At 39.8% G+C, this 13,488-nt stretch overlaps 1 protein-coding gene across 1 annotated transcript; it reads right to left on the bottom strand.

Moving 5' to 3' along the window:
• Positions 1-23: 23 nt before the first annotated feature.
• ALB (albumin) lies at positions 24-12,804 on the bottom strand. Its single transcript, XM_030480931.1, has 15 exons — positions 12,666-12,804; positions 11,071-11,131; positions 10,207-10,339; positions 9,083-9,297; positions 8,226-8,358; positions 7,048-7,145; positions 5,984-6,113; positions 4,899-5,113; positions 4,237-4,369; positions 3,270-3,367; positions 2,972-3,110; positions 2,233-2,456; positions 1,564-1,696; positions 495-551; positions 24-215 (listed from the first exon to the last, which is right to left on the bottom strand). Exons 1-14 carry the CDS (start codon positions 12,748-12,750, stop codon positions 501-503), a joined length of 1,848 nt encoding a protein of 615 aa, XP_030336791.1. The 5' UTR covers positions 12,751-12,804; the 3' UTR covers positions 24-215; positions 495-500.
• Between the last annotated feature and the right edge of the window lie 684 nt (positions 12,805-13,488).

Here is a 13,488-nt window from a genome sequence, read left to right as displayed (position 1 = left end):
AGTCACCAGCAGACAAGGACAGATGCAGATTTATAAAGCTTTTATTTATTATTCATTTTTTCAAAGTGATAGAATTGAAAAGTTTCTGGAAAAGCATGTGGTTTGACAAAACGCTAAAGATTTATGAAATACTCATTCAATACCAAAGGAAAAAAGGTAATGGGCAGGAGAAGTTACACAGAAGTATTTTTCTTCATATTTTCCCCACTGGCAACCTAGATTGGAGAAACAAAAAGGATTATTTTGTATAATAGTAGCACACCAGTAGTACTTCCACTTGCTGTATGCTGTGTAATGGCAGATGGTTAAACCGGTTGTTAGAAAAAGCAACTGCTTGGTGGTTAAAGGGAAGCTGGATGCTTTTTTGAGCTGAAGGAGTTATGTTTTGGGCAGAAGGGTGGGCAGAGATAGGTAGATAGATTAGATAGAGATAGATAGATAGATAAATAGATAGATAAATGACCCAATATATGTGCATTATTGCTGTTACCTACCACATGTTAAACGCCAATTCCTAATGTGGCTCTGCTCTGGACTATTAGGTTTGCACCCTAGAAAAAGGAATACAAACAGTTGTGAGAGAGAAGCCAAGGCAGGAAAGTATGTAGTGCTTGAGCAGGAATATCTATAAACTTAAACTCGTGTCTGTGTTCTGTTTCAAAGGATAATTCTAATGGTCCTTCCTAAGTTTAGAATCTGTGCACTCGTGTATGTTGGGTATTTTTCAGTTTTGCAAAGGTAGAAAATACACTTTTAGAGTGAATTAGAGACAAAAATAATTATTTCCTAAGTCTCCCTAATGTATTTACCTGTGCAATACTTTGGTTATATATTAAAAAAGGATTCAATCAATAAATGGTTTAGGATATTGGTAATAGAGTTCTCTGCTTCAAATGTTAATGAGTTTGCTGTTGGAAACTGTCATTTATACTTCCTGTAAATGCTTTGTGCTTGCTCAGCAATATGGTTACAGACCAACTCCTCCTGTGGTTATTTCAGATGTTGAATGAATGAATGTATTTGTGGTTGATGACTTTCAAAAAAAACTGAATGACTGTTCATAGGACATAATCACCTGGACTCCCCTTGCTAATGTATCTATATTTGCTAGGTGTCTGATAATTGATCCACATGCACTTTTTACTAGTAATCCTTCAGAATTCTGTAAGAATCTATAGCACAAAAGGAAGTTCGTGTATGTGAGAGGTAGAGTTTAGGTTCTACACATACATCTTTTCAGCTATGGCTTGTAATTCAACTCTTCCAGACAAAGCCCTGAACAACCTCATCTAATCTAAAATTTAGCTGTGCTTTGAGCAAATGACTGCACTACATGACCTCCAGGCAGCCTTTCCACATGAAACTGGGCAATGACTATAATCTGTATGATTGCACATGTTCTGCTCTGCAGGTAAATTTATTGTAAGGGCACACAGACAAGTGACCACAGCAGTTTGCAGAACTGCTTTCCTAATGCATGGTTTCCTACTGGTTTCGTGTTTCTGGTTTCCCGTGTTCGTTTCTTGTTTTGTTTTGTTTTTTAAAGGAGATGATAGGAAATACCTCTTCCCCAAAGCATGTCTCAATATCTGATTGCTTGCAGCACTTGTCCACCATGGCAGTGAAACCATTAGCAATTGTCTTGATTTGTTCTTCTGTCATCTGGGGCTTGCGTTTAATGAGGTTGATAAGCAATCTGAAAACAAAGCCACAACACAGAGTTAACACTACCTGCTGTAGTTTGAGTTCGCAATTTCAAATATGCCATTCTGTGCAGGTATTGCTCATTTATGAGGCTTTGGTTTTTTTGGGTTTTTTTTTTTTTTGATCATGCCTAGAGGAGTCTGTGCCTATTTGTGATTCCAAACTCCCAGTCTACCACTTTGCTTTTTGTTATCCCAGTTATAGGTGGGGAAAAAACTTACTGCAATGACCTTTATGTTGTCTTAATGAAGTACCTCTTAAGATTTGCACTGGCAGTGGACCTACATGCAACAGGTCAGCTAAGACACTGATTTTATTTGAAGAAAATACCCTATTTTGCCTCTTCCAAACTGCATGATGCTATGCACTGACAAGCTCAGTGCAGACACATAGTTCCATCTGGCTTTTTATCTGTTGCTAGTGAAGTCCCAGTTAGATGACAAAACAGGGTGTTTGTAGCTTCCTTCTGCACCCCTCTTCCAAGTATTACATTTCAGAAGCTTTTCTACAAGTATTTCTTTAGCTTACTTCATCTGCCCTAGTTCCCGTTCAGCAGGAGCAGCAGTGCACAATTTTTCATCAAAGCTGAACATATCAGGGTTAAATGCTGGAGGCACATATTTGGTATCTACTCCCATGGCAGTGAAACAGGGTCTCCTGTTAGCATAGGAGTCACTGCAGCACTGTGAAACGTTGTCATTTATAGGTGTGGTCTCCTGCTTCTTGCACATCTCCTGAATCACAATGCCCAGCTGAAAAGAGAAGGAAAGAAGGACAAACTTGAGTTACATCTGCTGCAATAACAGATGTGGTGTTTGTGGTACAATAGCACAGCTGGAAGTGGAAGCTGTCAGATCCAAACACCTCCTTGGAAATGGCATGGTTTTAAAACTTAAAATAAATATGTATTTCTGGAGCTGGGTATTTCTTAGTCTGCAAAAAGCCTGCCTATCAGGCTACAATCAGTAAGTACATTTAGTTTTTTTAAGAGACTGTTTAGCTTTTCCAAATGCAAGCAGCCAACCAACTTATTTTTGCTTGCTGAGGGAGAGCAAAGTTTAGCTGAAATTTTCACAAGCTCCCATCAGACAACTACTTAGGTTCCCACATTCATTAAAAATTAACAGGCTTCAAATTCTCTTAGGTAGATGCTTAGCTTGGGGTTTGTGGAAAATCTTGTGAGTTTACTATCATCTCACCAGAAATCAACGTTTTTTGAGAACAGAAGAAATCCTCAAGAGTAGAGAGAATAAAGCAGTGTACTCACATATCCCTCAGAGCAAGGCAGGCGTTTGTCCTCGGAAAGCTTGCAGCACTTATTACCAATAGATGTCATTTTCTTTCCCATTTCAAGCAAGGTGTCAGTTGATACTTGAGGCATTTTCTTTGTGTAGCGGACGAGAATTCTGAAAAAGTCATATCAAAATGACTGTTGGCTCACATTTGATGAATGCTCTACTGAGCTAGACCACTGAAGTGAAAACAGAAGTGAAGACCAAATAAATTTGCCCAAAGCAGCCAGCACCATTCTTTACACTCAGGAATATTTATCAGCAAGTACTTACGCTTTAAGAAAGTCTGCCTCGCCATGGGTAGCAAGAAAGTCACAGTTGGTCTTTACAACATCCTGAGTTTCTTTGATATGCTTGTTCAAATCCTCTTGCTGCAAACCAGTATGAATTCATTAGTAATGTTAGAGCAGGACATCCTGGTAACAGTCATACAAATGCAGCTTTTGAGCTCTTCTAGATCTTATTAGCTGTAAGATAGATACCCATTTTGCAAGGCTGATTACCTCCATACAGCCTGGGTAGCTTAGGGAGGGCTTGATTCTTATATGAGTCTTAAGTTCTAGCAGAAATTAGTTAAAAAGGCAGCAAGATTTTTTTAATTTAATTTAAATTAGTTACCTGTTGGACTTACTTTCTAGACAAGAGGGGTTTTTGTTTGCTTTTTTGTTTGGTTGGTTTTGGGGTTTTTTTGTTTAAATGGGGTGAATATTTTTCAAGTATAGGATTATCAACTGTTAGGAGAACATCCTCTTTCTATTCCTTGGCCAAAGCTGTTGGTGACTCAATTTGTGCTGTGACTTGTGTGCAATTCAGTTGCAGATTAGGAGATCAAAGTTTATGCTTTGTGTCTGTGAGCTGGCCATACACATTCGCATTATAATCCATGAGCAGCCACACAGTATAGGCAGTGGAGCTCACAGAATAATTCATCTAACCAGTTATTAATCATCTTCAGGCTAAGCAGAATCACTTCTGAGAGACAGAGGTGTCAGGCAGTTGTGAGACTAGTCTGAAATTTCATAAGGTGACCAATGAAGTTATTCTCTGATCTGAGAAAATTCTGTATCGTTGTCACAGGCCCTGGACTGCTTCGTGTCCCATCAGAACACTAACTTTCCCTGGGGCTAGTTACTCAAAATGCTTTCTGTCTGCTCTTCCATAGGAGCTTCTCAACTCAGTTGTTTCATGATAGGTACCGACCAAGCACTGTAGCTATCTGCAAACAAAGCTGTGCACCTACAGCATTTCCATAGCACTCGGCAGGGTTGTCTGTCTTGCAGCACTTTTCCAGGAGTGTTTCATATCCCTTAGCAACTCTCAGAATCAGCTGTGTGGAGAACTCAGGATGTCTCCGTGCGTATTCATAAACAAACCTGAAAGACACACAGGCTAACAGAATTAGGGCTCCTGAACAATGTGCTGCTTTCTTCATGCACAGCACAATAACTGACAATGACAGTTCCTTCAATGAGATCAAGTAAATGGACAATGAGCTTGGAATGCTGTTTGCTTGTTTTAGTACATGGTTTTGGTCGTTCTGTCGTCTACCAACAAGGCAAATGTGAGAGGAACAAAATAGTTCCCTGGGACAGAATAACTCTTAAGCAGGTAATGTATGTGGGCATGCACAAAGCCCACAAATAAAAGCACTGATAAATTCAGATTTGAGAAGTAGGACAGTGCTGAACAGAAACAATCACAAAGCACGAATGAGAAACTAGGGGTTCAACTAGGGTCAGAGCTACATCAGGCTTCCATGTGGTCATCTCTGTTCTCCATATGCAGTTGAAACTACAAGAGGACAGTTTTTCCAGCAGTGCAAAAGGTCATAGTCCAGAAAAGACAGAGCCTCATATGCAGAAACATTCAAATACGAGCACACATGCTGTTTGCACTACTTACTCAGACAAGAATGCGTCATGGCCTGCCTCAAAGCTCTTGCACACTTCCTTATCGTGGACGTATTTTTCAACTAGTGAAGGAAGATCTGCAGGTTTCTCATCAAAATCTGCTTCCATAATGCACTGGCTTCGTTCCACAACTGGCTTGGCACAGCAGTCTTTGATTTTACTTGAGAAAACATCTTGTTTAGAGCACATATAGCTTACAAGCTCTGCCTAAAGAGTTAAAACATATTATCAGACAAGCTATGAAATAATAATTTAAAGATAAATTCATCCCCCCTCTCTTTTTCAGATTCTTCCCTTTTCACCCAAGTCACCTATTTACTTAGCGCTTTCCTAAGGAAATGCTGTTTCCATGAAAGGGAATAATCAGAGCAACAGGTACGTGCTCTGTGTACTAAGCACTGTGTTCATGGGTACAGGGAAAATGTGGTTCCTTCCCGGATCTTAGAAACTTTGAGAAGGCAAACTCTGGAAAGTCATTGAGTGATCTGTCACAAGGGTACCAGATAGATCTGATAGTCAGGTGCCCAGCTCTGACACAGGACAAAAACCCCAGAGCTTCATAAAGCCAGCACTGGACACCAGCTGGTTTAAAAAGCACATCTAAATTCCAGCCAGAGAGGCAACATTTAAATCATGTCACTGTTGCACAGTTTTGCTAATCCTCCCATGCAAGCTGTTCTCTACAGTTCCCTGACACTACAGGGATGGCAATACACACAAGAGGACAGCAGAAAATTGCCCGTGCTTTCTTTTGCTTTGTTTATGATTGAAGTGAGTAAATACCATCAATCAATCTCCCAGATAAATGTTTTGATTTCAGCCAAACACACATACTATACTGTAAGTAACATCTCCTTCCATAATCCTCATGATTATGGAAGGCTAGATCCAGAACCAGTGCAAAGCCTACTTCCAGGAACAAGCCGCTGAGCTGGCTGTGAGGTTTTCAGTGGCTGAGGAATCTTCCAGCAGTGTTGAGTACGAATTTCCTGGACTGTGAATGAGTAGCTGCACAAATTATTGTCTTCCTAAACATTGTTCAAGTATGTAAACAGTTTTGACAAATACTTGGCTTACCTTGTCATCCATGCACTCTATCATGTCCCCTTCACAGCACTCTTTGTAGACACCCTTAATGTCCTGTACGATTTTAACAAGTTCTGAGAGCGGAGCCTTGGGATATTTCTGGCTCAGGCGAGCAAGTTTACTGAGTGGAAAAGAAGAAAATATATTTGTTTTAATGCTCACTATTGAACAGAAATCTTGCTAACGCTTGTGATACTGTAGATCAGCATTGTTGGAAGTAAATATTAATTCATTCTTCTCATCTAATTTCTGGTGGTTAGTAAAAAAAAGGGGCATCGACACCTGCACCAGTACCCAGTGCTTCTTTAAAATAGAAAGAAACAAGTGTTTGATTCTTCTGTTCTATCTGAGCTGTCTATGTAAGAATCACACCCTAGAATTCCCCATGGCTGGGGAATGACCTGTAAAGGCTCTCCAGATTGCTTAGCACAGATGTATATAGTCCTAATTAAGCCTTTAAATCAAAACTGACTATATCTAGTAAGGCAGTCCTAGTCAATGTTAGTGTGTTAGGCAAGCACAGAATGCAAAGCAACTCCCTGTTGGAAAGATTAAGTCTTTCTTAATCTTAAAAACATAGCTTCGATAATAACTGTGATACTGCCAAATCTGATTCTTTCACTGATTTAAGGTTCAAACTAGCAACTTATTTAAAATAAATAAATAAATAAAAAGCATGCCAGGAAGTACCATGAGTGCACTGTTCTAACTCAGCATCTGGAAGTGAATTCTGTATGCTGGTGTTTTCATAGAATGATAGAATCAGGATAGAATCAGGATGCTATGGGTTGGAAGGGACCGTAAAGCTCATCCAGTTACAATCCCCTGCCACAGGCAGGGACACCTTCCGCTAGACAAGGTTGCTCCAAGACCTGTGCAACCTGGCCTTGAACACTGCCAGGGATGGGGCAGCCACAGCTTCTCTGGGCAACCTGTGCTAGTGTCTCACCACCCTCACAGGGAAGAATTTCCTCAGGGTGAGGAATTTTCCTCTTGATTAGTTTCAGGTTCATGTTAACAAGCCTACTTTTTATAAAAAACTGATTGGAACTTACTCTGCTTGGAAAGTTCTCTCACCAAACTTGTTGATGATTTCACAAGTATACTGCTGCTTCAGGCTTATTTTCTTGGCTTTTTCTTTTATGGCACCTGCCTATAGCAACAGGATGCACACGGTCACATTAAACTTGTCACATTTAATGGACTGAGAAAAAAAACAATCTGAAACTCCCACTTCAGATGCAGAGCAGGTCCTGGTCCAGTTAGCTCTGCTGAGAAGCCAAAGCAGCTGAGAACTCCTTAGGCAGTCCTAACCAGTTTGCAATCAGCACTGAACTTCTAGTCTGTATGCTATGCCTTATGGTACGGTACAGTTCTACAAACATGCTGCTGTTCACCAAATACTTCAGTTTGATTGAAGCCTGTGGCTTCAAAGGAGCCTAAATTGTCTTACAAAGCACCGCGGTGATTACACAGAAGTCACTGAGATTGAGCTGGAGACAAAAGGAAAATGAGGCTCATGCCATTGCCAAGGCTAACATGGAATCTTTTAGCTACAGTTCTCTAAAAAGCAGAGCTCTGTGGAAGTCACCTGCTATTGAATCAACAGACTAACACATGATTAATCCTTCGCTACAAGTTCTTCATACCAAGATTTTCATGAGCAGGAAGATTCTACCTGTTTCCCACTCTTTCTCCTCCATTTGCTTGGACAACAAGTAGGGCAAAAATAGGGGAGACCTCTTTTACACCTACACACTGGATGAGGTGATGGCATGTTAGGCTGCCAAGAGAGAGCTGTCTTGCCCTCATGCCTCTCTAGTAGCATGCCTTCCTGCTACAGTTCACCACAGATGAAAAATTGCAAGTGCTACACGTTCTCTGGATTCAGCACATCTGCACAATAGTCACAGCTCCCTGTTAATGTATTAGCAAAGGGACAAAAAGACAAACTTAATTATCTATGGTTCGGTTCTTTTTGGTTTTGGTTTTGGTTTTGGTTTCATTTAAAAACACCCAAAATATGAATTTTTATTCCATGTTAGTTTCTATAAAGCCACATACAAATATTTACTGAAAGCCACCCTAGGAAAGCAGAATGTTGGTATTATAAACTGTAATTTAACATTAGCCATTTAAAGTCACTTTTCGCTTTAAAGAGAATTGTTGCTAAGATCAGAAGAGACCTTTATGCAGCAGACCGTTTTTACCCACAGTGAAAAACTGGATATACCTTTTCATCCAAGCAAGCACCAATGTCACTCTCTTTGCAGCAGCTCTGAAGTACACGTTCATAATCAGCAGCCAGACCAAGGATTGTTGGAGCATACAAGAAGGGGGTTCTTCTTGCAACAGAATAGATGAAACTGTAAGGAAAAGGAAAATCTAAGTTACATATTCCAATGACAACAGCAAATGGCCTTAAATCTCTTAGAGCTTCTATAACTTTCATTTTGAGTTCAGAAATGTAATCTACTTTCCCAATACAACGCCTTCTATCGGAAACGCTTTCTTAAATCTCAATTTCCAAAGCAGGGCACAGTAGCAGCGCCAGGTGGATTAAGTCCTTCTATTGTCAGCCACCTAGTTTGATGTGCAAATGGTTTGATTTTTTTAAATGCATTGTCAGATACTTGAAAATTGTGATTTTGAGTGTGAAAAATTATTCTATGGCCATTTCACCAAGATTTTCTTGCTGATTTTTATTCTTTTTACTGTTATCTTTCTTCATCCTTTCTAATTACAATGGGAGTGGTTGGAAGATGGAGCAAGTAAATTATTAAATCAATATTGGATACACTGTGATTTTACAGGGTTTTTTTGAGGAAAGAAAGAAGTCCCCCAAGATTTATAGAATGTGATCCCTTAAAACGCATTTTTGAATGGAAAAACCTGCACTAGCATGGAGTGAAAATACATGATCAGAGCTTTGGCTATTTAACAATTGAGCAACTGATTTACGCATGCAGATATGAGGTTGAACTCTTGCAACTTCTAATGTCTTGCATGTCCACGCACTCTATATAGCTTGGAGATCCCTCTTCTGCACAACTAAATACTTAAAGAGTACAAAATGGCCATTTTTCTTACTGTCCCATGAATGACACCCGGTTGTCCTGGTAATCCTTGCACACCACATCAGCAGCTGGTCTCTGGTATGGCTGAATGAAGTCTGGCTGGGCGACTTTAAATGACAGGAAGCACTGATTTCTTTCAGGATCAGCTTTACTACAGCAGTCAGCCATTGCGCCATATGAGTCACGGAGCTTTTCCATTTGGCAGATTTCATCCAAGAAAATAGAGGGCTGTAAGGGAGATGCTGAGGGTCAGAATTATTCCTTATAAACACTGTAATAAACAATGTACAAATCTGTAGAAGAAAATCCAGATTGATAAGTAAATACATTTTTTACAGGGATAATATTTAGACCATAAATCAGAATAAGACATTGTTTTCAACACAATTTCGTAAAGTTTTATTTTATGTGGTCCAATATGAAAACCGTTATTGAAAAAAATTAATTATAATTTAAAATACTCTGTGCAAGACAGAGATCTCCTTTTACTTCTAATCTGACTAAACTGAATTTTCAAATTAATTGAAGCAGAATTTGAGATTCTATTTGATGATCAGGTTGGGAAACCTTTAAGGAGAACTAATGTAGTCATGTCATTTGGTCTGAATGTTAGAGCTCACAAGAACACAGGCACCTGTCTTTCTGAAGCCTGCTAGACACCCAGGGATCTTCCTTACCTGCAAACTTCTTTTGTTACCTCATACTAGAGGAGTTTTTTTAAAACTTCTTAAACTAAGTACCTTAAACTAGCACACATACCTTTTCAAGTCACCCCAGTGTGAAAACCCACACACTTTGGTCATCTGGATACCTAGAATTAGACCTGTATTATACAGCTCAGATATTTGTGCTAAATGCTAATATTTATTTCCAGGCAATGCTAAACTTAATGTGCCCAAGTGTTGTGTCTGGGCTCCAATTTGTGGCTCCACAGATCATTTAGGCATTTCTGAAAGGCAGAGTTTCAGAACCCAACAAAAACAAGTTCTTTGATTCAGCACTAAAATCTGAGAATTGGCAGATGACAACAGCCACGCCTGAAAGGACCAGGTATAAATCCTCAGTGAGGATGATGCTGGTAGCTGCACAGAATGAGGAGGAAAGGAGGAACACAATACCAAAGGATTCATTGCATACCAGTGATTTTGTGCACTCAGGAGCATCCTCATTGGTCACACACTTCTGTGCCAGATCAACAACATCCTTTACCATCTTAGACAGTCCCTCGTAAGAACATCTCTGGAGATACTGAGCAAATGTGATCATGGAACTGAAACACAAAGCATGTTTTGGAATATGGAGATAAGAAACATAACAGCTAACATTTTCAAAGGTGCCTCTGGATACGAAATTGTTCAAATGACATGCACAAGTGCTTAAATAGAGTACCATGAAGAGCTTAGTACCAGATCCCACATCCTTCCTCTTCTCACCTCCTTTCTAAAAGGTTTTCAGACTTAATCCCCAAGAACAGAAGTCTTGAATGATAGATTAGAAATAAAACAGAAAACACTATGATTTGAGTTTCCTGCTGCTTTTACCAGCTGTAAACTAAGCTGGGTTTTGCCATTTTGTTACAAATTCTGATTTTCAGGCTGCCTTCTTTCAGAAGTTGGTATGTTCCTGCCAGGGCCCTCTGCCATTCCCAAAACCAATTTCAAAAGAAAATAATTGAATTGTCTTAGAAAACCAGTTGTGGGTTTGTTTGGGTTTTTTTGGTAATGTCACAATCCAGCATAACTGTGTTCCCATAAGGAACACAGGTTTTCTCATAAGGTTTGCAAGGAGTTCTTTTCCCAAAGAGCAAGAAAGTCATTGTGAGTTTTGCAGGTCTTAACATATTTGTAGGCTTTGTACGCTAACAGTAAGGCTAACTCAGTGCCTTCAGTGAGACACATACACTCTTCACTCGCTCATATGGTGTGTTTTAGTTTCCCTTTTTGGTCCAATATCAACAGAGATGGAAAAGAATCAGAAAATGTAAGTGGAATGTTCACTTACACTGCCTTAAATGTCTCTTCCTTCAAGTCATTGTAGCGATGGGCAATCTCACTCTTGTGCTCTAGGAAGGAAAGCAAAGAGAACAGTGAGGCTCCCTATCCCCCTGGCTGTGCTAGACCCATTAAGGAATACCTGCTGGGTACCTTGGGTCAGATTTGCAGAAGGGTGCAGCATTCACCCAGCTCTTAAGGGCATAACTTGAGGGAGTAGCATCATTGTTTTGAAACAGCCCAAGCTGATGCTGAGCACTTGCCAAATCCCACCTCTGGGCACACCATTCTGGGTAATCTGTGCTGATTTTCTGGGAACTTCAATCTAAAGCTCTTTTCAGCCACCTTGAGCTCTTTGATGTCTCAGATGACCCTTCTTGTCCATTTGTCTGTAGACACCTAATGCTTACGCACGCTCATCTTTCTGGCGGAGCCCAAGCATATGATTTTTAGGATTCTAATACAAGATTTACCTCTGTAAGCACATACTAAATTCAAATACTCAAAATGACTGCTGTAGCTTACTGTTAAGGGTTAGCAAACACGTCCTTTAAGTAAGTGACAGCACTATCATGTCCACGCTACAAAGAAAGGAATGCAGCTGCAGTTTGATGAGAGCAAGCATCAGCAGAATTTTCTTTTTGAACACAAAATGATTAATTTGTCAGATTCATATTCTGGTTCCAACCAGTGCATATCATCTGTGCTCTCCAGGAAAAGGAAAGCAGGTAAATACCTTCCCTTGGTCCTGGCGGTAACAAATACAGGTTGCAGTTACACCTTGCTCTTGGTGAGAAGACTCCCATGAGATTTCTCCAACAGATACTGAGTCATATGGCTACAGTAATGAACAAGCTAGACTGGGTCAGTTGTCTTGGTCTAGAAATACCATTCAGAAGCATTTAGAAAACATGAGGAGTAATTCCTTTACCTAATGGAATATACCTGCTTTGATAATAAGCATTTTGGTGTAGAAAATTGTAATTTAAAGACTTTTTTGCTGCTGTTCACTGGCATCCCAGCCAGCTCCTGAAAACTGAGTTTGGTTAAACTGGGGTATTTTCATGCTTCAAACAAAAATCAAAAATATCAGTGGAAAAATGTCTAGGACTGCCTGCAGAAATATTTTCTTGACAAATGTCTGAAGGTTTATAACACAGGGAGAGATGAAACAACGAGGAGGTTTTGGCTAGCCTTCCTGCAGCCCAGACTGAGATGCAGACTTTTTTGTTTTTTGACCTACTTATGAGAAAACTGTCACCTTTTACTGGTGAGGAGCTCACGTATGAACTACCATGCAAAAGACAGCGCTTGCAAAAACACAGTGCGCCCCCTTTCTCCACACTGGAAAGTAACAGATGCTGAATAATCAACATTTGTTCATGCCTTACACTGATGCTGCAAAAGGACGTCACCAGACTTTTTCACCCAGTTAAGTTGTCCTGTTCTAGCAATCTCCTCATGATTTCTTCATTTAGTTTCTTTTCAAGTCAATCAATCAAGTTTTTCTCTTCTCTTTGGATCAGGCTTGCAAGAATTCTCCAAGAAATTGCATTACAGACATGAAATTGATATAGCAAAGACAACTAAGTGGTCCTTTCTTACCTGCCCCTCGAGCAACTCTTTGCAGATTCCTGGATCTGGCAGAACTTACGAGGAAAATAAATGAAATTAATGTTACCCACTTCATGGTTGCAGATGATGATGTGGGTTAAAATGCTCAGAAAAGCTAGGAAGATAGAAGGGAAAGCATTTGCTTATATACTCTTTCCTACTTGAGTCTGTAAAATATTAACCATAGTGCTGGCATTTGTAGATTTCCACTTGGCCTGAAGAAGATTACAAAACTTGGACTGTCCTTGCCAAAAATGAATTTGATATGCTTTGTTTATTATGTGTTAGTCTGGGCCTTTTTGTCCTGAAAAGGTTGAACCTGCCAGCACCCAAATAGATAAAGTTTTGCGTAAATTTCCTTATCAAACGACAAACAAAGAGTTCAAGGCATCAGACAAAAGTGTCGTCAAGTCTAATCGTAGAGCTGTGCTTCCCCCCCCTTTTCTTTTTTTTTGTGCCTGTATTTGTTCAAAAGCAAAGCATGTTGGAATTGTACAGTAACTATTCACCCAGATAGGACAGAGTCCACATACTCACTTGTAACTAGAGAACCGTAATTTTTAATCACCTCACAAAGATGAGATGGCTCACCCAGACTTTGGTATAAGAAATACAGATTGATAAAATACAGAGCACCAAGATACAGGTGAACAGCATCTCCAATATCAATTGGCTTCCAAATTCTTCAAGGAACAGGAAGTAAAGGTGTGGAACGGGTACCAAGGAATCTGAATCTCACCATGTATGTAGTTCCAGAGTGGAACAATTTCCTGCAGACAGCAGGTCTGTGTCAGTCAGTTGGAACTGACACTTT

Source organism: Strigops habroptila, chromosome 3 (genome assembly GCF_004027225.2).
Source record: "Strigops habroptila isolate Jane chromosome 3, bStrHab1.2.pri, whole genome shotgun sequence".
Classification (NCBI taxonomy): domain Eukaryota; kingdom Metazoa; phylum Chordata; class Aves; order Psittaciformes; family Psittacidae; genus Strigops; species Strigops habroptila.
Note: the sequence above shows the minus strand (reverse complement) of the source record. Positions and strands in the feature narration are given on the sequence as shown.